The sequence below is a fragment of the Fonsecaea pedrosoi genome (genome assembly GCF_000835455.1).
Source record: "Fonsecaea pedrosoi CBS 271.37 unplaced genomic scaffold supercont1.3, whole genome shotgun sequence".
Classification (NCBI taxonomy): Eukaryota; Fungi; Ascomycota; class Eurotiomycetes; order Chaetothyriales; family Herpotrichiellaceae; genus Fonsecaea; species Fonsecaea pedrosoi.
In genome coordinates this window covers 1,984,503-2,008,482 of record NW_013550613.1, presented here as the reverse complement: position 1 = coordinate 2,008,482, position 23,980 = coordinate 1,984,503, and the positions used below count along the sequence as shown (strand labels likewise).

At 52.8% G+C, this 23,980-nt stretch overlaps 9 protein-coding genes across 9 annotated transcripts; 6 read left to right on the top strand and 3 right to left on the bottom strand.

Moving 5' to 3' along the window:
• Nucleotides 1-1,487: 1,487 nt before the first annotated feature.
• On the bottom strand, nt 1,488-3,404 carry Z517_04622 (uncharacterized protein; the record flags this gene model as incomplete). The annotated part of the gene is made up of 3 exons (XM_013429950.1): nt 1,488-2,229; nt 2,293-3,116; nt 3,183-3,404. The coding sequence occupies 3 exons, from the start codon at nt 3,402-3,404 to the stop codon at nt 1,488-1,490; spliced, it is 1,788 nt and encodes a 595-aa protein (XP_013285404.1).
• An 882-nt stretch (nt 3,405-4,286) lies between these two features.
• On the bottom strand, nt 4,287-5,750 carry Z517_04621 (uncharacterized protein; the record flags this gene model as incomplete). The annotated part of the gene is made up of 1 exon (XM_013429949.1): nt 4,287-5,750. The coding sequence occupies one exon, from the start codon at nt 5,748-5,750 to the stop codon at nt 4,287-4,289; it is 1,464 nt and encodes a 487-aa protein (XP_013285403.1).
• A 550-nt stretch (nt 5,751-6,300) lies between these two features.
• On the top strand, nt 6,301-8,338 carry Z517_04620 (uncharacterized protein; the record flags this gene model as incomplete). The annotated part of the gene is made up of 5 exons (XM_013429948.1): nt 6,301-6,303; nt 6,361-6,568; nt 6,625-6,701; nt 6,748-7,070; nt 7,123-8,338. 5 exons carry the CDS (start codon nt 6,301-6,303, stop codon nt 8,336-8,338), a joined length of 1,827 nt encoding a protein of 608 aa, XP_013285402.1.
• An 897-nt stretch (nt 8,339-9,235) lies between these two features.
• Nucleotides 9,236-11,491, top strand: Z517_04619 (uncharacterized protein; the record flags this gene model as incomplete). The annotated part of the gene is made up of 1 exon (XM_013429947.1): nt 9,236-11,491. One exon carries the CDS (start codon nt 9,236-9,238, stop codon nt 11,489-11,491), a length of 2,256 nt encoding a protein of 751 aa, XP_013285401.1.
• Nucleotides 11,492-12,249: 758 nt separating this feature from the next.
• Z517_04618 (uncharacterized protein) lies at nt 12,250-13,495 on the top strand (the record flags this gene model as incomplete). The annotated part of the gene is made up of 2 exons (XM_013429946.1): nt 12,250-12,821; nt 12,886-13,495. 2 exons carry the CDS (start codon nt 12,250-12,252, stop codon nt 13,493-13,495), a joined length of 1,182 nt encoding a protein of 393 aa, XP_013285400.1.
• Nucleotides 13,496-13,747: 252 nt separating this feature from the next.
• Nucleotides 13,748-15,232, bottom strand: Z517_04617 (uncharacterized protein; the record flags this gene model as incomplete). The annotated part of the gene is made up of 4 exons (XM_013429945.1): nt 13,748-14,515; nt 14,630-14,839; nt 14,944-15,005; nt 15,088-15,232. The coding sequence occupies 4 exons, from the start codon at nt 15,230-15,232 to the stop codon at nt 13,748-13,750; spliced, it is 1,185 nt and encodes a 394-aa protein (XP_013285399.1).
• A 1,359-nt stretch (nt 15,233-16,591) lies between these two features.
• Z517_04616 (uncharacterized protein) lies at nt 16,592-18,247 on the top strand (the record flags this gene model as incomplete). The annotated part of the gene is made up of 5 exons (XM_013429944.1): nt 16,592-16,606; nt 16,673-16,736; nt 16,785-16,888; nt 16,948-17,019; nt 17,078-18,247. The coding sequence occupies 5 exons, from the start codon at nt 16,592-16,594 to the stop codon at nt 18,245-18,247; spliced, it is 1,425 nt and encodes a 474-aa protein (XP_013285398.1).
• An 815-nt stretch (nt 18,248-19,062) lies between these two features.
• On the top strand, nt 19,063-20,526 carry Z517_04615 (uncharacterized protein; the record flags this gene model as incomplete). Its single annotated transcript, XM_013429943.1, has 2 exons — nt 19,063-19,352; nt 19,437-20,526. The coding sequence occupies 2 exons, from the start codon at nt 19,063-19,065 to the stop codon at nt 20,524-20,526; spliced, it is 1,380 nt and encodes a 459-aa protein (XP_013285397.1).
• A 397-nt stretch (nt 20,527-20,923) lies between these two features.
• Nucleotides 20,924-23,392, top strand: Z517_04614 (uncharacterized protein; the record flags this gene model as incomplete). Its single annotated transcript, XM_013429942.1, has 2 exons — nt 20,924-21,739; nt 21,932-23,392. The coding sequence occupies 2 exons, from the start codon at nt 20,924-20,926 to the stop codon at nt 23,390-23,392; spliced, it is 2,277 nt and encodes a 758-aa protein (XP_013285396.1).
• Between the last annotated feature and the right edge of the window lie 588 nt (nt 23,393-23,980).

Sequence of the window (23,980 nt, the reverse complement as noted above, 5' to 3'; positions counted from 1 at the left end):
CCTCACGGACGGGATTGTCTGATAGTACGAGTATCCCTCCTCGGTCCTTCCGATGTAACCTGAACTGAACACACGAGCATCCGGGTAGTGGCGAGATAACCATTGGTAGCCGCTCGAAATTGCGCACGCGGTGTTAGCCATATCTCGTGTTGCTCTTGATAAGATGAAGCACTCCTTGGGTGGTACAAGCACTACAACAAGCTCTGCAGCGATTGGTAGGGTGACCAATGAGGGGCCTGACGGCGGGCGGTCGAGGCTCTCGGTTACTGCCATTTCGAGCGAACAAACAAGGCAGGTAACCGGTGTCAAGGTCGCAGCGTTCCATCGCAGCTCACTGACCCAGCGGTACCCGGCTCATGATTCGACAGATAGCAAAGGATCTGCGTTATAGACTGGATTGACCCCGGACGCACTAAAGGCGAATCATTCCCCAGCTGGAAGGTGACAAGCTTTCCAAGACGCCAAGCTTCCTTCGATTCGGCGTCGAACGTCGACGCAATGCTTGGCAAATCTTGGCAATGGCAAATCAGACCTCGCCTGTTGGAAATGTAGCATTCGATAATAATAATAAATGGGGGCGGCCAGTGCCACGGCAGCCAAGCTTTAACGCGATATCAGTCTATTATTGACCTGCTCGTACCTTCTCCACCCCCATGCGCAGACGTGGATGCCCCAGCATAGGGAACCACTGAATCCATATCCTTGCTTCGGTCTAAGGAGAACGGAGCATGTAAGACACTGGGATGATCGATGTAACACATCCCTCCCTCGGATTTGAGCCGGAAACATGCGAGTGGGCCCAATCACCCCATCGTAATGGTGTTATCCTGTATACATTGTAGAGTCCTGATAGCGGTTGGCGTAGATCGCTGGCCAAGGCCACTATCAAATGATAAGGATAGAGAGAATTGCACGACGATGGGAGGGGATCGGCGGTAATGGCATAAGGACCAGCCATCTCGCTAGAAACCTGTTGTCGTTGTGTCTAGTAGAGTACGAGATACGGAACAAGGTAGAAAGGGGGAGGCAAGGAGGGTACTCGCGATAGAGTGGCGGAGTGGGGGGAGATTGGAAGCCTAAATATCATTTTGCCATGCCAAGCCGGCGCACGTTCCTATTTGAGCTGCACATGTGACATGGCTCGGCATCTTTCTAACCGTCAACCCTGGCCGTGGGACAGATCGCTGATGAGATTGACTTGTGTGGATATCATCTGGAGGCGAGACTCCGCGCACAGAGATACATCGATTACTCGCGAGTCGCATGTCGGCGTCGTCCGGGGAGATTTCTGGGTAATGTGGACCTCATCTACCAAATACCCGACTCCATTGTACACTACAGGAACGAGGAAAGAGGTCAGTCTGTTATGGGGCCTTATGGATCCCTTGGTAAGGATCATTCCCCCCAGAAGGGGTCGCTTGTGTGTTATTGCCTCTCATCTATGGACCAGACACAGGGTACTTCCTTACATTCCAACCGACGGATCGCTACGCCGCACGAGGAATTTCCTGCTGATCGGGGTGCTTCGCATGCAGAATCTCCACCGGCGCATCGACATGATAGTTCATTGTCTCTTTCAAGTCGCCGAGGAACAGGGTGCAAACCAAGCCCAAGATGCCAAACGGTGCGGCGATGATGAAAACCACCCTCAATGAATCCGCAAAGGCCTGCTTGACGGCAGCGACACCTAACCTGACGATCCCCGGGGTCACCCCAGGGACTTGCAATAGGGCGGTCTGGTTATTTGTAGCAAGGGCTTCCACGAAAAGAGGGATCGATGTGGAAGGGAGACCACCCGCAGCCGCCGCTCTGCCTACATCGCGAGGCAGATTCGTCGTCAATTTATCGTTGAAGGCGGCCGAGAAGATTGCCGTGAATGCAGTGCCAGAAAGGGCGCGGGCGGAGACAATCACGGCCGAGGCGCTTGCGATGAGGCGATGAGGAACGGCAAGTTGGACACCAGCAACAATCAGGATCAACGGAGCACCAAAGCCTAGACCAGCCATGCCTGCGAACATCAGAGCATTCAGCGAATCCCCGGGTTGGATGGTGGCCAGACCAATCATGGCACCGGTATATATCGTCAACCCGACGAACATCGGCCGTCGGATGTCCTTGAACCTCGTGCTCACGAAACCGTAAACGGCAGATGAGAAGATACCCACCACCCAGAATGGCTGGATGTAGGCGACTGCCAAGAATGGATCCGTCTCGAAAAGCGATGTCACCCTTTTTGATGCCCCATGTTAGTTTGGAAAGTCAATCTATGTTTTCCCAGGTAGGATCGCTTACAAAGGAGGATAGAAGATGCTGTAGGCGAAGATTAGGATGCCTTCAATTAGGACCAGGGCGCAGCAGAGGATGAAGGTTCGTCCTTTTGATTTCCCACCGCGAAACATGTCGTGGTGTAGAATCCCCGTTGTGGTGCCTTTCCACTCGTACACGCCAAATGCCACGATGCCGACGCATCCGAGGACTAGTGTCACCACCGTCCGCACATTCGACCAGCTGTATAGCCCTCCACCGAGGGACAACCCGGTGAGCAGCAAAGTCAAGCCAGTTGTTATCAAAACACACCCAGGCAAGTCCAGGCTGGCAATTTTCTTTGCGAGTGACAGGCTTTCAACGGCAGTGTGCCTCTTTGGAGGGCGGTAGCCGACGATCAACCCGGACAGTGTCACGATCCACAAAGCCATCTGGAACCAGAAATAGTTGCGCCAGCCATTCAACGTGTCCCGCTTGATCAGAGCGCCCATGGTCAACTGGCCGAGGACTGCGCCCGAGTATGCGAACACGTTGAGCAGGCCCTGGGCAAAGGGACGCCACTTGCGCGGCAGGATCTCGCTCGGAACCACGTACGCCAGTGGGAGCGTGGCGAATCCGATCCCTATCACCGTCTGCCCCGCAATAAGGCTGGCCATGCTGTGGGATCTGGCCGAGACCCCAGAGCCCACCACCGCAGCAGCACATCCGACGCACAGCAAGAGTTTGCGGGCTTGAAAGATATCCGACGCAGAGGAGAACACAGGCCCTAGGACGGCTTGTACCAAGGACAGCGAGTTGGGGATCCAAGTCTGCGAGGCAGGGTCATGGAGGGCTTCTCCTAGATACGAAAGCTTTTTGGAGGGGAAGTCAGCAACATCGTTGAACGGTAGAGGTCCGCACTGACTATTCTGACTTACCACCGCAGGCGGCCCCTGGAATGCAACGATCGACACCATCTGGAACAGACAGATGGACCCAAACGCGACCCACGTCCGCCAGTGAAGTTCGGGATTGAGATTGTCCAAGTCGTAGGCCAGGTTTTGTTCAGATTCCGAGACCTGCTCGATCTGACTCTGCATCACGGAGCCGTCGTGCTTCTCAGAAGGTGGTGCTTCGTCCATCATCGCGACCTCGGGCATCTTTCTGGTCAGAGCCACTCCTGTCCTTGTTTCTTGTTGAGAATCTCCCAAAAGAATGCTGCCGTGGTCGTCAGGAGGAAAGAAACCTGGCATCTGGAATGGTAGAAGAGGTTTCAGTCGAGGCAACCATACCCGTAGACCGGTAGGAAGATGCTTAAGACGTGTTGATATACATTGGATTGGGGCGGGGTATACCTTGCCAGGCGGGCGACTCCATCAACCCCGGATTTCCAAAAAGACCCGCCGGGCGGAATCTGGGATTCGAAGACAAACCCCGGATTCCCGCCATGACTCGATCGATGGACAAGAGACGCGTTTTCCGAACAGCGCGCCAAAACGCCACCGTGATCAAGTGCTTGCTTGGTAATTGCGGCGTCGGTTATCGTACAAGTCCGCCGTGCGTGTAGATCCCGATGTCTAGCCAGGTATGCCGTTATATGTAAGGCTGAGGAGATGCGCCAGTATGCGGGACAAAATCCCGGCCACGTGATTATACTGCTTGGTAAATCATCCCGGTGCTACCTGGTGTAGCTGATGCACGGGTTCTCCCTCCTGCCCATCGTCCAAAGGCACTTTACAGTACTGTCCTCTCTCTAGTCACCCTGCTGTGGTTATCCCGGAGAGGCACAAAATGTCTTGGGTCTCGCCTGTCCAGTATAGAAGGCTGATGTATTGTCTATAGGTCTAGTAAATGAGGTAGGTACACATGTCCACTGTGGTACGACGTGACTAAAACCCTGCCGACCTCCCCCTCAACAACCTTTCACCGATACTAGCCCTCACAAAGTGACGTATTGAGAAGCAGTCTGTCCTCGAAAAAGAGGGGTTTTTGTTTTGTAACTAAATTCCGAGACTTGATACATTCAGTGGTGAAGCTCTCGCTCACTCCCTCCACGTCACTACTTTCGTGTAAACCCATTCCTCCAGACCTTCACGGCCATTGAACCTCCCAAAGCCACTTTGCTTGACGCCTCCATGCGGCAAAGCGGCTTCGTCGTGAACACTCATGCTGTTGATATGCACTGCGCCGGTCTCTATCGCCTTTGCGATCCTCAACCCTCGCTTGAGGTCTTCGGTGTAGACGGCCGACGACAGGCCATACATTGTGTCGTTGGCGATCTGAAGCGCTTCCTCGTCACTGCTCACACTGAAAAGACTCACAGATGGGCCGAAGGACTCGGTGTAATATATGTCCATGTCTGGCTTGATGTTGTCGATCACCACAGGCTTCATTTTGGCGACATCGTCACTGAATTGCTCATCGCCGTGAATCACTCGGGCGCCTTTGGATATGGCATCGGCAATCATTCTCTTGTTCTTCTGCACGGGAAGCTTGCTGACCAAGTTCAATGGCTCGCCGTGGTACAGTTGGTCGATGGTTTTACTGAGGATGTCTCTAAATTCGTCCACCACTTTCTCATGCACAATAATCCGCTCCGTTGCCATACAAGCCTGGCCGCCGTGGATGAAAGCCCCCTGAGCGCAGCCAAGTGCAGCCTTGTGAAGATCCGCGTCTTCGCAGACAATAGTTGGCGCCTTCCCTCCGAGTTCCATGAGCACTGGTTTGAGATGTTTGCCGGCCAGGGTCGCCACAATAGCACCAACTGCTGACGAGCCAGTGAAGTTCACCTTCTTCACATTTGGATGCGAAATTAAGGCCCTCGTAATCTCCGAGGCATCTGAGGGCTGGTGGATGATGGTATTGAGACATCCGGCGGGAAGTCCAGCCTCATGGAACGCACTGGCAATTGCCCAGTAGATAGCTGGGGCAGCCTCAGGTCCTTTGAGGATCACCGTGTTCCCTGCTGCCAGAGGCATGACCAACGCGCGGACACCTAGGATGCATGGTGCATTCCAGGGAGCGATTCCTAGAGCCACACCATATGGCACTCGATACACCAGTCCTTCCATTCCCTCTTCTTCAAGAGTAGGTATGAAGCCATTCACGTTCTGAATGAGCCCTGCCACGCTTTTGCAGCATTGAATCGCCAGTTCGTGGTCCTTGGCGAACGCTTTCGCGGTGGCTCCAGTCTCGTTGCTGGTATAGTGAAAGAGTTCGTTCTTCCGCCGCTCTAGAATAGCTACCGCACGGAGAATAATATCTCTTCGTTCGTTGGGCTTCGTTTCGAACCAGGCCGTAAATGCTTTCTGGCTCGATTCCACTGCAGCTTCCGCGTCTGTTATCGATGCCGTTGATGAATGCCAAAGAGTTTTGCCGGTAACAGGAGAGACGACTTCAAAAGTCCGCGAGGTTCTCACTTGGCGACCGTCAAGCCATAGGGGCACAGCGGTCGAGGAGTCCACTGTGAACTGAGTGAAATCATCAGGTGTGCCTCCACTACCCATGTTGAGTGGTCTTCTCGAATGATTGATTGATCGACAGATTGGTCTCTGAGTGCTCCTTCAGCCTAGTAGAGCTTTGCTTGTTTTGCTGGTGCACTGAAGAAGAAACCGGTGTCACTCAGGGCTCAAGCCCGTCATTGAAGAGGGTTTTGTCTGATACTAGTGAATACTTGTTGTGGAGCGTTTGATGCTCCCTGGTTCCCGGAGTACCGGTTCAAGCTCCCGCGGAGTGACATGACAGGTTGGAAGCATCTACTTCCGATTGAAACTCGGCTTTCGTGGAATATAGGCATTGTTTTGGAATCCCATGATCCCGGTGTTGCGGACGGGAGGTCGGGAAACTCGAAAATTGCCCGGCTCCACCCACAACAGCCTTCAGAGCCTCGTCCAGTGCATCTCACGAGGATTTATTATGTCCTGAATTGTTATCGTTGCTGCTGCTGTTTCGCTGTGAGTACTGATTTTCATTCGCAGCTGCGAGGACAGAATACTGTGACGGAAAGCCAGCATCCAGCCTACCCACTTCTAATCCTGCCATAATTCATCACTTACTATGGTACGTTCTGGCAGCCTCCTGTTCGTTGGAGATAATGTATTGACCAAAATCTCGCAGGCTCAGCAAATTGAAACCCCAGTTCTGATCGTGGGCGCAGGACCCGCCGGCCTCATCGCCGCACTCAGCCTCGCAAAACTTGGTATAGCCTGCACTTTGATGGAGAGAAATTTGGAAACAACTCGATTCCCCAAAATGAACATCACAAATTGCAGAACCATGGAAATGTTCAAGCGACTTGGAATTGACGAAAAGCTCAGGGAGATAGGTAAGACGCCCTTGGGCCCTGAGCCGACTGCACCTACACGCTGTTGATCTCGATAGGGGTGGCAACCGAATACTCGTTTGATTCACTCTTCAGCTCTGGTCTTTCGGAAGGTGGCGAGGTCATCACGAAATGGGTACGTATCCTTGACCGAATAGGAACCGCCAGTTGATCAATGATAGTCAATGCCCTCTCCTGACCAGTGGCGTGAAAGGGTCAAACGGCAGAACGACGGCACTCAACCCCGAGAACCCTATCAGCGCTGCTCGCAAGCTGTTTTCGAGAAGGCCTTTAAGCCATTGATCCAGGAGCAGTCGTTGGTAACTTCGTATTTCGGCCACAAATTTGAATCTCTCCATGAAAAAGACGACTATGTCTTCTCACGGTTCTCGGTACTCGGATTGTCCGAGGAGGTTGTGGTGAAGAGCAAGTATGTGATAGGTTGTGATGGTGCTGGCAGCCGCGTAAGGCAAAGCATCGGCGGGAGCCTTGTTGGAGGTCCAATGTAAGTATCTCAACTCATTTGGTTCAACCGGGGACTAACACGGAGTCTCAAGCTCTGCAGCATTTTACCTTGTACACTTCAGATCCACCGATCTGGCCCGACTTCGAAAATGTGGACAATTCTGGCACATATTTTTCACTAGCGGAGCTGCAGTGATCGCCCAAAACGAGATTGACACTTGGACCGTCCACAAACCCATTGCGTTGGACGTTGACCACACCAAGTTGGACCCTTACGAGACCATCGCGGAGGTTTTGGGTGGCTCGACTGGCACTCCTTATCCCATCAAGGTGGATGAAATCCTGGTCACAAGCTCCTGGCGTCCCAACATCTGCATCGCCGACAGGTACCGCTCCACTGGTGGAAGAATATTCTTAAGCGGCGATTCAGCACATCAGAATATTCCGACCGGTGGCTATGGATACAACACTGCAGTGGGAGACAGCGTCGATCTCGCATGGAAACTTGCCGCTGTGTTGTCTGGATGGGGAGGGAAGTATCTTCTTGACTCGTATGAGATCGAACGGCGTCCTGTCGCTGTGCGAAATATCGAGTGCTCGGGGTTACATCGTCAAACCCACGCCACCTACGTGGAATGGGTGAGGCAGGCCGGTCCACAGACGTTGTTCATGCAGACAGATCAAGGGCAAGAGCTCCGTCAACGCATACGCGACCATTTACAGCAGAATGATGGGGAGAACAAGTTCTTCGGGATTGAAATGGGTTACCGGTATAATCACTCACCCGTCGTGGTGCCCGACAATGAAGTGGATGAACCGATCTGGACGGCTGAAGATTACATTCCTTCGACTTGGCCAGGAGCACGACCTCCGCATGTTTTCCTCGCGGACAATGAGATAAGCATCTTCGACCTGTTCGGACCCGGGTTCTCGTTGGTTGATTTCACTCCCGACAGGAAATTCGTCGACGCGTTCGAAAGGGAGGGAATCTCGCAGAACATTCCCGTGCGCATGATCCACCTCCCACACGAGAAGCACGTCCGCAGGTTATGGGAGCGGGATGCTGTTCTTGTTCGACCCGACGACATGGTCGCCTGGCGCGCCAATGTCGATGGACTTGTACCCACGAACGTCGCTGCAATCCTCCGAATTTCGGCGGGTAGGGAAGTCTCGCTGGAGCTTGGGACGGCCGAAGCATTCCAGAAGGAACAGACGGCGTTTGTAAACAAGTCTGGGTTTACGGCGACCATTGGAAACGTCAAACAGGACAAGATTGAGAAGATGTCCGTGTGGCAGGCGGCTGTTTAGTCCTGCTAATCATAGTGTAATCCGGAGAGCTATTTTGTTTCCTGTCTTCCAAGGCTGACGTGGTGAGGGCGACCGTTCCAGCCGAGATTCGTCGGTTCGTAACCTAGGTTTTATGTCAGTATTGCAGGACTCTCGTGCGATAGAATGTGGTGGTGCAGTTCACCTGCATGAGGAGGTCAGACATAGGTATCATCTCAACGCTGACAATTTGCTCTTGAACCAAGAAAGAAGGCGTCATTGATAGGACTGGCGCAGACCAAGCACCCAGACAGCAGACATGCTATGATGATTGACCAATAGATGCATAGTGTGGGGGATCCGATGTGTTGGCACGACTGGAGCTGGTTACAAGGGACGAAACAAACTCATGCCGGCATTTTGGCTGCGACCGCGATTTGCCGTGTCGAGGCTGTGCGGCGTTGAACTTTCACCTGCCACGTTTCTCACTTCCAATCCAACTTCAATCTCTAAGCAGGTCCGCGTCTCCAAACCTGATCACAAATCAAATACCTTCATCTCTTTGGTCAAATGGCGCTACGCTGTCCTAAGACCCTGTTTTGAATGTCTCTTATTCGGTCCACTGCCAGGGTATTCGGTGCACAAGTCGATGTCATACCTGGGGGTCTCCTCTGACCATCAGCCACCCTAATCCACCCCTGCCTTAGCGAGGACTACGTTTCCTCGTCATGTCCAATCGGATTGCCCTTCAGTGGACAAGCACGGCCTCCTGCCGCACCCCAGACTAGATCATGTCGGCCGTTCCCCAGCTCTGGAGAGCCAAAGTCTACTCGGTATTAGACTCGTCTCTCCGTCTCGCCCGCATCTTTTTAGACACTTGATCAGTTCTCTGGATTTTGAGGGAGGATACTACAAACGAGGACTCATTATCCGTTCGACATGGATCAACCAGTCCCGGCCCAAGATGTTGCGTCCACACATGCAGGAAAAATGATCCGAGCTTGTGAAGGATGTAACAGGAAAAAGAACCGGTGTGATCGCCGGAAGCCCATGTGTGGACTGTGCCAGCGCACTGGCGCCCTCTGTGTATATCCATTGAAAAGAAAACAGCCAACGCCGAAGGTTGGAAAGGCTGAGCGACTCCCTTCGAGTGTCTCGAAACGCTTAACAGTTCATGATCTGCTCAGTCTCCTCAGCCCGGAGCTACGCCACAAGCTTCTGCCAACTTCGGAAATAGACGTGTTGTCTTTGTCGAATGGGATTGATCAAACTGCGACCGTTTCACCGAGCACTGCGCGGCGTCATGACTGCACATCGAGATCAGGACTCATAGAGACCCCTGCGCCAGACCTTGGCCCGGAGGCAGCTGGGTATCAGGCACACTCCGTGCCACGAGGCACACAGAATGCGGATCTTGATACCTGTACACAAGAGCTCCATCTCCCCGAGATGGATTTGTCCTCATTGGCGCAAACGTCTACCACGCCCAAACCCAGTGATCAACACTTCACCAACGCCGGTTTCCGAGACGTCGAGAAATTACCATCTGCTAGTGACCAAGTCAAGTTAGTTGATGTGTATTTCTCCCGTGTGCAAGCGTGGCTACCGCTCCTTCACCGTCCACGGTTCTATGCACGGTACATTGCGCCATCCCTAGCCCAAGGACAATCTCTTCAACTTGACACACTGCCCATGGAGGAACAATTGCTGTTCATGGGTATCTTTGCACTCGCCGCAAGGTACGTTGATACAGCACCCTTTGTCCATACTCCCCCGCCCCAGCGTGGAGAACGCTTTTTCGTCGACGCGCATCGGGTTTACGAAAAGCTGCGGCAATCTGGAGCCCCGCCTAGTATCATTCTCCTACAAGGATCTATACTCCTGGCATTTTATTGCTTTACCTCCGGTCCAACGGGGTTGACTTGGGGGCTTGTGTCTCGTTGTGTGGAGCTCTCATACGAGTTGGATCTAAACTCCATCGATGATGACCCAGACGATGCGTCCGACTCCAGCCCAGAAGAATGGATCACCAAAGAGGGGTTTCGGCGCGTCTGGTGGCTCGTTTGGGAGCTTGATACCTTCAACTCAACAACCTCACGACGACCATGTATGATCAACAAGAGACGTGTAACGGTACATCTGCCATGCTCAGATGAAGCCTGGTACGCTGGGACACCTATTCCTTCTGCCAAATTAATACCCGAAGCAAAGGACGCTTGGAAGAGCCTTGAGAATTGCGCCAACCAAGATGAAAGAGCATGGTACTTGGTGGTAAAGTACCTTTCGTCGATAGCACATGACCTAGCCCAACTGCCCGCAGGGGTGCTCTTGGAACAGAAACAGGAATTGGGACTGTCTCTCTGCTGCCTCCGACTTGCCCTTCCTCCCATATTTCATTTGAGGAGTAAACCATTTCCATTCGACAACACCAATTTTGCTCGTGGGAATTGGATCATTGCCTTGCATCTCATCCTTGCCGGCACGAAATTGACGATGTCGACAATCATCGAAGAGGGATCCCCAGGTAATAGCGAAGAGGTAGCCTCATCCAGCGCTTCGGCTTCAAAGGCGCGCCTTGACGACATTACATTGATAGTCAGCAATTGGCCTCCGGACTTTATTGCTGTGGCGCATCCCTTTATCGCTTGCACGATGATGCCAGTGTATTCGCCATCGAATTCGATGACGGCGACAAATCCTTCCTCTCTTCCCCGCGACCTCTCTAGATTAGTTCTGGCCCACTATGCCCGGGTATGGAAACTTGGAAGTGTCCTTGAGAACGTGAGGGATATGCTTCAACGGCCGGAGAAGCTGTCAGAAAACGAAGTTGAACTTGCACGCCGTTTCGCAGCCGTCTTCCCTCGCAAGACCACCAAGAGGACGTATAAAGAACATCGTCCGATTTGCTCATCAAACATCTCAGATGGCTCTTCATCGTCCTGTGAACCTTCACCCGAAAGCATCATTCGGAGGCACAATGTACTTCCCGATATTGATCAGCAGAGTTCTGATTCAAACCCTGAAGACACCAGCGAGACGATACAGAATCCATCTTCCATGCGTCCGGCCGATGGTGAAGACTTCAATGTCTTTACACTCGACTCATCAATTGCAGAGAGGGACTGGCAGGCCGAGCTTGACTATTTTAGTGCACCACTCGATCCATTCGTAAGCGACCCGATTACTCTGCTGTGAGAGTCTACTACCCGGACCTGCACCTCGTTGTCTCAGAGCCCCATCAGAGCTGCTCAGCCATGATGACGATGTCTTGTATATGATAGGTATAGCAAACTACGTGGAACATTCGTCTCGATATCTCAGACCTCTAAAGCCCTTAAGCGAGAGGCTGGGGTGTCGGACTGAGCAAAACCTGATCATCAAACTGAGGCAAGGACGGGCCCAGGCCCGAGAATGCCTGACCTGGCATCGCATAAACCCGTCCAGTCTGGCCCACGCCCAGTCGGCGACTATACCTGAAGGAGCATTTCCCTGCAACAACATCTCCAGAACAGAGATCAATCTTCTCGGAACACAGTGGGGTTTTATAGTGGGGATAAAAATCAGGAAGGGCATCAGTCATTGTTGTCTCCGGTCAGCATGTGGCTTCAGACTAGAGACGCAGTTTGTCCTCGGCGATTGTGTCCCGGGAGCCGGAGATCTCGAACTCCGGCCCCGAATCCATGTGCTTAGCAACCACCCGGATCCGCACTCAAGACACCATCACCGTTGATAACCGCAGACGACACATGTACCCCCAGTCTTTCGGGGAGACTTGTGAGAGACCGAGAGGACCCCTCGATGCAAGCTTTCATCCGCGGTGTCATGGCGTTTTGGAAAGCTGGGGTAGATTGTCTCATGCGGAATGAAGGGCATGCTTATACTCGGTACAATTCCCCATGTCACAGCACTGCATGAAGCATTTTGCTCAGAACTAGCTATACCACCGGAGAATCATGTCGCAGGGTTGCAGATCGTTGCGAATAGTAGCTTCGCGATCACGCGCGGCTGTGCGTTCATATGCTTCCCTCGCGACCCCTGCGACGCGGAAGTTGAACGTGCCCATCGACTTTGGCAAGACTCCTCTTCTGCACCATTCCTCAAAGACGATTCCACAGACGCCTGAGCTACCACAAGGCGGCTCTACAACACGTCTAAATCTCTGTCAGGCGGTCAACGAGGGGCTCAGAACTGCTTTGAGGGAAGACAACAAAGTGCTCTGTTTTGGCGAGGATGTCGCGTTTGGTGGTGTCTTTCGGTGCACGGTGAATCTGCAGTCTGAGTTTGGGCCGGACAGAGTCTTCAACACACCCATCACCGAACAGGGGATTGTGGGCGCTGCGATTGGGATGGCTGCTGAGGGTGCGAAACCGGTGGTCGAGATCCAGTTTGCGGATTACGTCTTTCCAGCCTTTGACCAAATCGTGAATGAGGCTTCAAAGTTTCGATATCGGGAGGGTTCGACTGGTGCCAACTTGGCGGGCATGGTGATCAGAATGCCCTGTGGTGGTGTGGGACATGGTGCTTTGTGAGTCTTGCCTGTCGAGGTTTGACCTTTCGTGCGAAAACATGCTAACTCTTTCCACCATTAGATATCACACTCAATCCCCTGAGTCACTCTTTTGCCACGTACCAGGTTTCAAAGTCGTCGTTCCGCGGTCACCCTCTCAAGCGAAAGGTCTTCTTCTCTCGGCTATCCTCGAGTCCAAAGATCCGGTGATTTTCATGGAACCAAAGATCCTGTACCGCGCCGCGGTCGAGGAAGTTCCGGATGAACTTTATACACTTCCACTGTGTAAAGCTGAGGTGCTGAAGCCCGGTGCTGACCTGACAATCATCTCTTATGGGCGACCACTGTACAACTGTCTTGCAGCCATTGAGGCGGCGGAGAAGACTGCACCGGGGACGAGCATTGAGCTGATTGATCTCCGGACGATATATCCTTGGGATCGAGAGACTATCCTGAACAGCGTGCGAAAGACGGGGCGTGCCATTGTCGTCCACGAGAGCATGGTGAATTATGGCGTTGGCTCGGAGATCGCTGCAACGATTCAGGAGCAGGCACTCTTGTCTCTTGAGGCGCCGGTGAAACGACTCGGTGGTTTCACGACACATACGGGATTGGCGTGGGAGAAGTTCATTTTCCCCGACATCACGAGTGAGTTTGCTGTTCCAACGTCTATCTGTGATTTTGGTTTCTGACATCAACAGGGATATACGATGGCATCCTGGAGGTCTTGGAGTATTGAGCGGGTGGAGTAGATTGTATTGTATTGATTGAGAGAGTGAACAAAAAGAAACAATGGATCTCTGGCATAGCAGCACCGGGTTGTGTACAGGTTTCTGGCGTTTGTCATGTCTATTCATTCGCAACCTTTAATTCATTTTATTACACTACATGCAGCCCTTTAACCTTTTGACCTTGTGACCGACCTTGTAACTTGAAGAGATTAACTACAGCCCTTTCAGACCACCTTCATAGTCGTCGGCGTCATACTCCTCGGGGTATTTCTCCATCAGACGCCTGAGTTCGCGTCTCTGCGCCTCCTGCTCCTCGGAATACTCTGCGTAGACGTCGTCAAAGACGGAGCTAAGGGGGGGCTTCTTCTCCCTCTCGGCGGCCTTGAGCTCGGTCAGGATGTCGCGGCGGATCTGCGTCCGGGTCTGCTTGTCCAGCTCGTCGCTCCAGAGGCCCTTGTTCTCGAGCCACTTCTTGAGGCGGGCGATCGGGTTGTCGCGCGTCTTCCACGGGTCCACCTCGGCCTGGGAACGGTACGCGAAGCTGTCGTCGCTGGTGCTGTGGTGCGAGATCCGGTAGCTCATCATCTCGAGGAGGACGGGGCGGCCGCCGTCACGCAGGGCGCGGCGTCGCGCCTCCTTCGTCGCTTCGTACACGGCGAAGATGTCCGTGCCGTCGACACGGAGCGTCTCGATCCCGTACCCGATCCCGCGGCTCGCGATCCCGTCGCCGCGGTACTGCTCCGTCGTCGGCGTCGAGATGGCGAACCCGTTGTTCCGGCAGATGAAGATGACGGGCGCCTCGCGCACCGCCGCCATGTTGAGCGCCCCGTGGAAGTCGCCCTCGCTGGCCGCGCCGTCGCCAAAGTACGCCACCGCCACCCGGGGCGATTGGGTGCCGCTCTCGCGATCCGCCAGTTTCATGGCATAACCAGCGCCCATGGCGTGGGGGATCTGAGTCCCGAGCGTCGACGCGACGGCGTGCTGGATTGTATCTCTTCGAATCAGCCCCCCTTGCCCATCCATAACTTGCTAGCGCCACATCTTTCCATGTTCATCGCTGGAAAAAAAAAACCCCTCTGGGTAAAAACTCACCACTCCAGTCTTCAACCTCCCGCTATAATGGCAGGGCATGTTCCGCCCTTTTCCCGGGTCGTTCTTGTTATGCAACAACTGGCTCATAAAGTCCTTGAGCGTGTACCCGCGCTGCTTGAACACGCCCGTCTCGCGGTACTGGCAGGTGATGATGTCGTCGGGGCCGAGCGCCGCCGCAGAGCCGACCATGATGCCTTCTTCGCCGGCTGAGACCTGTAGAGTGCAAGCAAGGGGGTAAGTAAGTATACGTCTATCTCTTCTCTGACGCCACCTGGGTAGCTAGCTGGGAGAAGTCGTTGGGATGGATTTCACTGTACCATGTAGAAACTCAGACGGCCCTGTCTTTGCGCTTCGGACATGATCGTGTCTAAGATGTTGACTGTATCTCCATCAGCATCATCACATCGTCATCATAGCCTCACTGCTACACCTCCAACATTGGGGGGGGAGAGAATTCTCACCAGTCAACATATTCTTATACCACTCCAGAACCTGTTCGTCCGCCACGTCGGGAGGCGCGCGATTCTCGTCCTGCACTTTCCCCTCGGCGTTCATGACGCGGTACGTCGCGATGGGCGGCAACGACTGCGGCACCAGAAAGTCCATCTTGGTGCTGAGCGGACTGCCCGTCGCGCCTGGGAAGCGGGGCCTGTATCCGACGGGATCGAGCTGCCGTCAGTCTTTGATACCACAGAGAGGACATATTCTCCTAAAGAATGTCTCTTCTCGAATGCGCGCGCGGATAGACATGGGATATGGGTACGGGGTATACTGACGAGGTCGAAATCTCTCCCAGCGTGACTGTCGAGTTCCATCTCGTAATGACGCGTCGAGTGCTCGTCGACGACGACGACGACGCGATAGCCCTTCGCCCTGTACTTCGAAGCCACATTTTTTTGGTTGTGGTTATGTCGTGTTCGACCGTATGGGATGGGGGAGGTTCTACGGATTCTTTCCCTTCAAATCCCCAGCCTGGGCTGAGGTGGAATGAAATGAAATATGATATCAGCTCTGCTAACTTACCCAGGTAAAGTGAAGCCAAACTGTTCTGCCACTAGTAGAAAGACTACTTACTCCTCCTCATCTACTTACTTCCTACAAGATGATCTGCCGAAGTAAACACAGAACCCAGCTCGAAAACGGGGCCAAAGGGGACTTGGAGCGAGCGAGCGGTTATCAACGGCAACGAGGACCTGCATTAGCTAGAAACACCCTTGTCACTTGCATACACGAGTACGAGTAATCAATCAGTCAGGTTCGTAGAGTTGTCTGTGAAGGGAGGTCAGATACTGGGGAAGCCCGCAGTATGATTACCCTTTTCGATCGGATCGGTGAAGTGAGCCGTACAATTGCCGAGTCGGGAAATGAATGATTGGTTCACGGAAGTGGGGATTTTCGGAGCACCGAGATATCCTATTGGTGCGGAGGAACGAATGACTCCGGGTTCCCCTTAACTCGTATTATCCGGAGGAGTAAGACACACCACACATGCCACGATACGAGTAATGACTACTGACACCCAGGGGGAAATGTAAAAGAAAAACCCCATTAGCGGATCACACCTAGCCTCTCAAGCCAATCATCTATCTCGTCCGGCAGAATGAGACTTAGATAAGCCGGTAACAGTCTCGTTTGGGAGGTATTCCATAGCTCGGGCCGAAGGTGACCTTCACACCCTGAATGAGTTCCCCGTACACCGAGCGAACTCATTTTCAGGGACCTGCTTGTCATCGTGGATAGCTGCTAGACTTGGATTTCCCAGACACAAGCGAAATGCAAGAGGGGACAATGGGGCCGCAAGCAACCGCGGAGAACCGCCAGGCCCATTGTCCCTGGTCTGCGGAATCAGTAATGGCATGGACATTGGTGGAGCCAAAAAGCTGATAATACGATTGCAATACAGTTCACCAAAGCATTGACTCACCTTGAGTACCTTTTTTCTTTCTCGAGGACATTCCAGATAGTATGAACGGCGTGCTGGTAAGAGGACTTGTGCGTCAAAGTCAACGGCTGGCTGGGGCAGCAGCGCACTGCCCAAACAGACAGTCCTTCCACTCTTCACCGTCATGGCGCGTCGTCAGGCCATATCTCCTCGCAGACATAGGCGAAGGTAAGAACCGACATGGACCTTTCCTCAACGGTGTGATAACAAAGATAGGAATCACGGAGTGTCAAATCATCAATTGGTCGGTCAAACCAGGAGACCATGTTGCACAGTTCGATCCCATATGTGAAGTCCAGTCGGACAAGGCAACCGTAGAGGTGTGTGCTTGTGACGATCTTGTCCTTCGGTGCGTCAGCCAGAATACTTACCGGAACAGATTACCTCGCGGTTTGATGGCGTGGTCAAGGCTCTGCATTATGAACAGGATGAAGTTGCCATCGTCGGCAAGGTGTGTTGTGACTGCTTGCGAGGACTCGAGCCTTGGTCATGCTAACCTGACGTGAAAGCCGCTGTTGGATATGGATATTGCCGACGAAATAGCTGGGGATTCGGTCCTCGCTGAGGTCCCTGTCGAGCAAGAATCGACGGACATTGAACAGGAGCCAGGGAAGGGAATCATGACAGGCCAGATTGACCAGCCCCCATCGCCACTCGAGTCACACTCAGACGCACAGGCCCCGTCGCGGATCTCGCTCGAACCCGCCACAGGACAGAACACTCCCTCCAGAGCTCCGGCACTTCTGACTCCGGCTGTGCGACATCTGCTCAAACAGGCAGGAATCGACGTGAACGATGTTGAAGGAACTGGTAGAGATGGACGCATCACAAAAGACGATGTCCAACGCTACATTCAGTCGCAGTCAAACTCTGGTCGATCTCAACCCACACCACCTGTTGTTGCTCCGCCGTCGAAAAAGGCAGCAGAAGACAAGGTGGTCTCGTTCACCCCGACAGAGAAGCACATGTTCAAAGTCATGACACAGTCTCTCACAATCCCTCACTTCCTCTATACCCACAGTGTCGATGTCACATCGATCAACCTTCTCCGCCGGAAATTCAACACGACCTCGACCCTCTCATCCGCACTTTTGCCACCAGACGTTCCTGTTTCGAAGCTCACAGTCCTTCCGTTCATCTTGAAGGCATTGTCGCAGGCATTTTCACGGTTCCCCAAGCTCAACGCCCATCTAGACACAACCACCAACCCATCGAACCCTCAACTAGTTCTCAGATCATCTCACAATTTCGGGATTGCCGTGGATACACCGCACGGCCTCCTAGTCCCCGTGGTCAAGAATGTCCAGAATCACTCCATCATCTCACTGGCTGCGGAAATCAAGCGATTGAGCGATCTCGCACAAGCCGGACGCCTTGCACCCGAAGACTTCAAAGATGCCACGTTCACCATCAGCAATATTGGGAGTATCGGTGGGAGCGCCGTGGCACCCGTGATTGTGGCACCCATGGTAGGAATTCTGGGGGTTGGCAGAGCTCAAGGCGTCCCAGTCTTCACAACAGACAAGCATGGTGGTGAACACATTATCAAGCAGGAGCAGGTGGTGTTGAGTTGGAGTGCTGACCACCGGGTTCTTGATGGCGCAACTGTCGCCAAAGCCGCCGAGGTTGTGGGTACTCTGATACAAAATGCCGAGAGCCTGGGACTGGCATTGCAATGAGGAAGGCCTGGTATACTAAACACGACATTGTAAAGCACACCATCCACGATCGCACAGATAGCTCAACTGGCGGACTAGTGTCTCGGATATTTCCATTCTGTCGGTCGCTTGGATGACACGGATACTCTGCCTGTTGCCTCTGTCAAATTAATTTGCGTCTATCCTAGAGGGTTTCATCTCGCATTGGATCTCGAGCCCAAAAGAAGGTATGGGCGCCTATTGCTGTTAAGCATCTAGTACAGTATGTACCTACTATACCGGCGGTGTTTGGCTGGGCCGGATAACTCTGAGAGGGCAAAATGGGCGAATAGAAACGCCTGGCGTCGAGGGTTGAATTGGATGACAACGGTCGCTTAGCGATGTCCGCCTCGTGGGCTTCACCAACTCTGCCTACCGAGTCTCAAAATTAATAGAGTTTGTTTGTTGGGGAAGCAAAACAGACAAATATGCCTGAAGCCCCGCTCATCGCAAGAGACATGGCCAAGTGTCCACAAGCAACATGGGTTTGCCTCGGCCAATGGCTTCAAACCCATCAACCTGTAGTAAAGTGATGCAGTTAGCTATTGTTGTAACCCAACACCGGCAGGACGAGAATGAGCAGTGGTGGTGGTGGGTTGTTCTCTTCGTACCCGGTACTCAGTCAGAACCCCACATGTTCAATTGGAGATATTGGAGTAACGTCCTCTCACAATCCCCATATCTTGGAGTAATTAATGAGCAGGAAGATTCGAACTGCGGGTAGATGCGTTCAAGAGCGAGAGACACTTCACTTTGGTATCGAGCAAGAGGTCTGATCAAGCTGCAAATACCAGAAAATGGCCACCAACGGCGATGCAAAACATCCAGCAAGCCTTACTCGTCTCGCAGTAAGACGGATTCGCCGAATTGCCACGGAAGAACTGTCGCAGGAGCTGTATGACAAGGCAACTTTCTGCATCATCGATTGGTTTGGTGCCGTACACACTGGCTTGTTGCTGCCATGGAAAGATGCGCTGCTAAAGTATGCGAGACTGAATCGTGGGAGCACAGAAGCATATGCATGGGGCATCGGTGGAGATGTCTCGACTGAGACCGCGGCCTTTGTTAATGCAACTTTAGCCCATAGGTGAGTCTGTCGAACGTGACCCTGGACCAGGCTCTGCTCACTTTGAGCGATTGTTGGATCCGGATACATACTGACAAACTAAAGTGCAATCCGAGATGACATGCATCTTGAGGCTTGCTCACATATCGGCTCGATGGTGATTTCAGCAACTCTAGCCCTAGCCCAGCGTGACAAATGGTCTGGAGAGCAGCTACTGAGGGCCGTCATTGCTGGTTATGAGATGGCCGCACTTCTTGGAACAGCGATCCGTCGTGGAGGGACTTTCAATGCGCACCTTCGTCCCAGTGGCCTCATTGGCGCCTTTGGAGTCGCAGCAGCGGCAATCGCAGCGGAAGGCGTGGACGAAACTATCGCCGTAAATGCGCTCGGCTTTGCTCTCAGTATGGCTGCTGGTACCAACGAATGGGCCTGGAGTGGAGGCACCGAGATCTTCGTGGAAATGGGCGTGGCCAGCCGCTCTGGCATTGCAAGCTTCGACCTGGCCAATGCTGGCTTCGAAAGTAGCGAAACCGCTCTTGAAGGCAAAGATGGCTTCTTCAACGCAGTCGGATCTGGTGCTGCTGGAGGGAAAGATTTCAAAGATTGGCTGGAGAAATCCCCCCTCGGCCAAGGCATCCTGGACGTGCGTTTCAAACCAGTGGCCGGATGCAACTATGCCCAGTCGACTTCTGCCGTGGCAGTTCGGATATTTCAGAAGCATAAGCTAGGTGAGATTGACCGCATCAAAATCACCGCCACCTCGCAAGCAGTCAAGTATCCAGGATGTAACAACGCTGGACCATTGAACACTATCCAAAACACCAAGATGAGCATCCAGTTCGGAGTATGCGCCGCCCTCACTTTTGGGAAATTGGACGAGGATATCTTCAAGCTGGCCGACGATAAGCGAGTCAACAACCTCATAGCAAAATGTGAGCTTAGCTCGAGCCCCGAGTTTGACAAGGCGTATGAGCGGGGTCTTCAGCCGGCAATGGTGGAGGTCACGCTGGTGGATGGCACAGTACTTCGAGAGAGTGTAGAGGACGTGCCATGGCTGACCGAGAGCGACGTTGAAACTCGTTCCATTTCAGAGCAAGAGCGAGACATTTCCAAGGATGCAGCAAAGGTTGTCGAGGCGTGCAAGGGATTGCGAGGTCTTCCCCAGTGCAATGCGCTTCTTGTGAAGCACGGTTAACTGGTGGTTGGGAGTTGACTAGACCACGCATACGCTGGCTCGATTTAGCCTGAGTACTCAAGAATCAACTCCAGGAGTGTGTAACGAACCAGCCAAAAGGAGTCATAAGATATCAACACCATGTTGCGCAAATTGCCATTTCGAAAGTGCGTGCGAGGCGCATGTCCTGAAGAGGTTGTAGGCCAGAGAGTGGGACAGGGCGGCGTCATCATCTTCCCTTGAATGGCTTAGCCAACTATCGCCGCTTTTGCAACAGTAGTCTTCTCGCCGTCCACGTGCCATGCCTACTCGCAATAATTTTTGACCCCGACTTCTCCGTCTCCAGATATTTCTTTTCTCGCATACTTCTACTGTCTCAAGCATTTCTGTGTTGCCGCTGATGACTGTCACTGCCACGATGACGAGCACGGCGCCTGAAGAGCCTGAAGACTCCTCGAATACCAGAGTCTATGTCTCAGGTCTGCCGCCGTCCATGACCAAGGAGCAACTGCGGTTGCATTTTGCTGGAAAGTATACCGTGACAGATGCTCATGTCGTCCCAGACCGCCGCATAGGTTTTGTGGGGTTTTCAAATCATGAACAGGCTAAAAGCGCAGTCCAGTACTTCGACAAATCTTTCATTCGCATGTCAAAGATCGCCGTAGCCCTAGCAAAACCCGTCCATGTCAAACGCAATGAAAAAGGCCAGGCGCTTCCTGTCCCCGACCGTTCTTCGAGAAAGAGAAAACGTGATCACCGAGATGATGGTCAAGAAATCCAACGCATTCCGATGAGACAGCCCCAAAAAACTACAGCCGTGGCATCAGACACGACCACACCCATACAAGCAGTCTCAAAAGAGATGGACGGTTCCTCAGATGAGGCTACTTCAGAAAAGGAGCAGGAAGATGATCCTGCGAAAGAAGCACCCGCATCCGACACTGATTGGCTGCGTGGCAAAACAAGCAGGACACTGGGTTTGCTCGAGGACGCTGAAGACGTCAACGTCCACCCAGACCCTTCTGACAATAGTGGCGGAGAACCCAGTGCTGGAGGATTAGTGGATAGTGTCCAAGCCAACGAAGACAGAGTAGATGGAGGAGATGATCGGGAGCCGGAACATCACCAACGGGTGTCAGTGCCGAATGCCCGACTATTTATCAGGAATCTTCCATTTGACACCCACGAAGACGATCTTCGGAAAGTCTTCGCACCGTACGGCAGAATCTCAGAAGTAAGTGGATATCCTTTTCCTACTTCCATCCACCATGCATTTGTGATGATTTCCTGATAGGGACAGCTTATGCTCTGCATATGATTCGAACTGGGAAAGAGTATTTTAGTAGATGCCTCTCACTTCTGACACTTTTTCTTTCACAACATTTCTTCCTTATCCCCATCATCGCTATCGCTAATTCCTGGACAGATTCATTTAGTGACCGACACCAGAAAATCCACTGGAAAAGGTCTCGGTTATGTTCAATTTGTGGAGCCGGAGCACGCCGAGCGGGCACTGCTTGAACTCGACGCAAAGGACTTTATGGGCAGACTTATGCACATTCTACCATCTTCTGACAAGAAAATACAAAAGCTCAGTGAATTCGAAATCTCAAAATTACCTCTCAAACAGCAAAGAGCGCTGAAGCGGAAGAATGAGGCCTCAAGTTCGAGTTTCAGCTGGAATTCGCTCTATATGAACCCAGATGCCGTACTGGCATCAGTGGCCGACCGCCTGAAGGTCTCCAAAGCTGATCTGCTTGATCCTGCTTCAACTGATGCAGCCGTAAAGCAAGCCCATGCAGAGACAAGTGTGATCAACGAGACCAAAGAATACTTGAAGTCCAATGGACTGAATGTCAATGCCTTCAAAAACAAAACTCGTGATGAAAAAACAATTCTGCTGAAGAATTTTGCTTTTGGAACCACTGCAGAAGAACTCTCACAGATGCTTGGTCAATACGGCACGATAGAATCTCTCCTCTTTCCTCCGACCGGCACCATAGCTGTCGCTCGCTATCAGGAAAGCAGTCAAGCAGCTTTGGCTCTCAAGCAATTGGCGTATCGAAATTTGAGGGGCTCTATATTGTTTCTTGAGAAGGCACCCACGGGTCTCTGGGACGGTGCCGAGTCGATTAAGACTGACCCGCCCAATGCTGCTGGAGACGATGAGAAAGGTGGTGCTCTTGGTACTACATTTACAGTCTTTGTGCGCAATCTGAATTTCTCAACATCGAGCGTCCGATTAGCCGAAGCTTTCAAGCCACTGTCGGGCTTCCTCTCGGCAAGAGTGAAAACAAGGACAGATCCCAGCCGGCCAGGAGAGGTTCTCAGCATGGGCTTTGGCTTTGTCGAGTTCCGCACCAAGGCCCAAGCTGAAGCTGCAATCGCCACCATGAATGGCAGGCGGTTAGACGGATACGAGCTGCTGGTGCAGACGTCACAGAAGTCAACTGATCTGGGAGAAGAGCGACGGAAGGAGGACACGTCGAAGAAGCTCGACTCGGCAAGGACAAAGATCGTCATCAAAAACCTCCCCTTCGAAGCTACCAAGAAGGATATCCGCGCTCTGCTCGGTGCATATGGTCAGCTGCGCACGGTACGAATGCCCAAGAAATTTGACAACACAGCCCGAGGTTTTGCCTTTGCTGAATTTCTCACGGCTAAAGAGGCTGAGAACGCCATCGAGGCTCTGTCCAGCACCCACTTGCTTGGCAGGAGGCTTGTTCTGGACTTTGCAGAAGGTGAAATAATCGACCCAGAAACCGAGATCCAAGCCATGGAGAAGAAGACCCAGGGACATCAAGATACATTGACTCATCACAGGATGACAGGTTCGGCTCGGAAGAAGTTCAACGTTGGCGCAAGAGAAGATTTCGACCCTCTTTGAATGATCGGCGATCTAGGGGTTGGGAGCCTGCCCCTTGCAGAGCCTTCTCCCTCGCCTCCTCCAGCCCTCGGAACTCATCCATATATTCAGCTTCAGTCAAATCTAATGTGAATGCCAAACCCTTTGATTTTTCTCAATAATAGTCTCAGACAGATTTCACCATGATCGTGACCAGGAATTGAATCTACTCGTGCCGACACCGGTTGTTTTGCAGATCGGTGCGGCAACATCTCATTCCAAAGGCAGATTGGCCACCTTGCCGACCGCTGTCTGATTCGTCTGGCCATCATCTGTGCGCAGTATTCCCTTCTCACGAACACGCTGTTTTCGCCTCCTGCCCATGACTTTGACCACCGAAGCGTCGAGATCGAGGCTGTTTCCGCCCTGCTGACCTACCCTGATTAGGAAGCTGTCTATCCCTTGCGTTGGCCTCACGGCACCCGAGCCTGTGCAGCAAGGATTGCAAAGGGACGTTCACATTCGTGAAATTACCTGTCTTGCTTAGTCTCGGCTTTTGAACCAGTGGGATACCCAATGGCCGTGGGTTTACACGTCTGTCTGTCCGGCTGATGAATCGCAGGGTTGTGG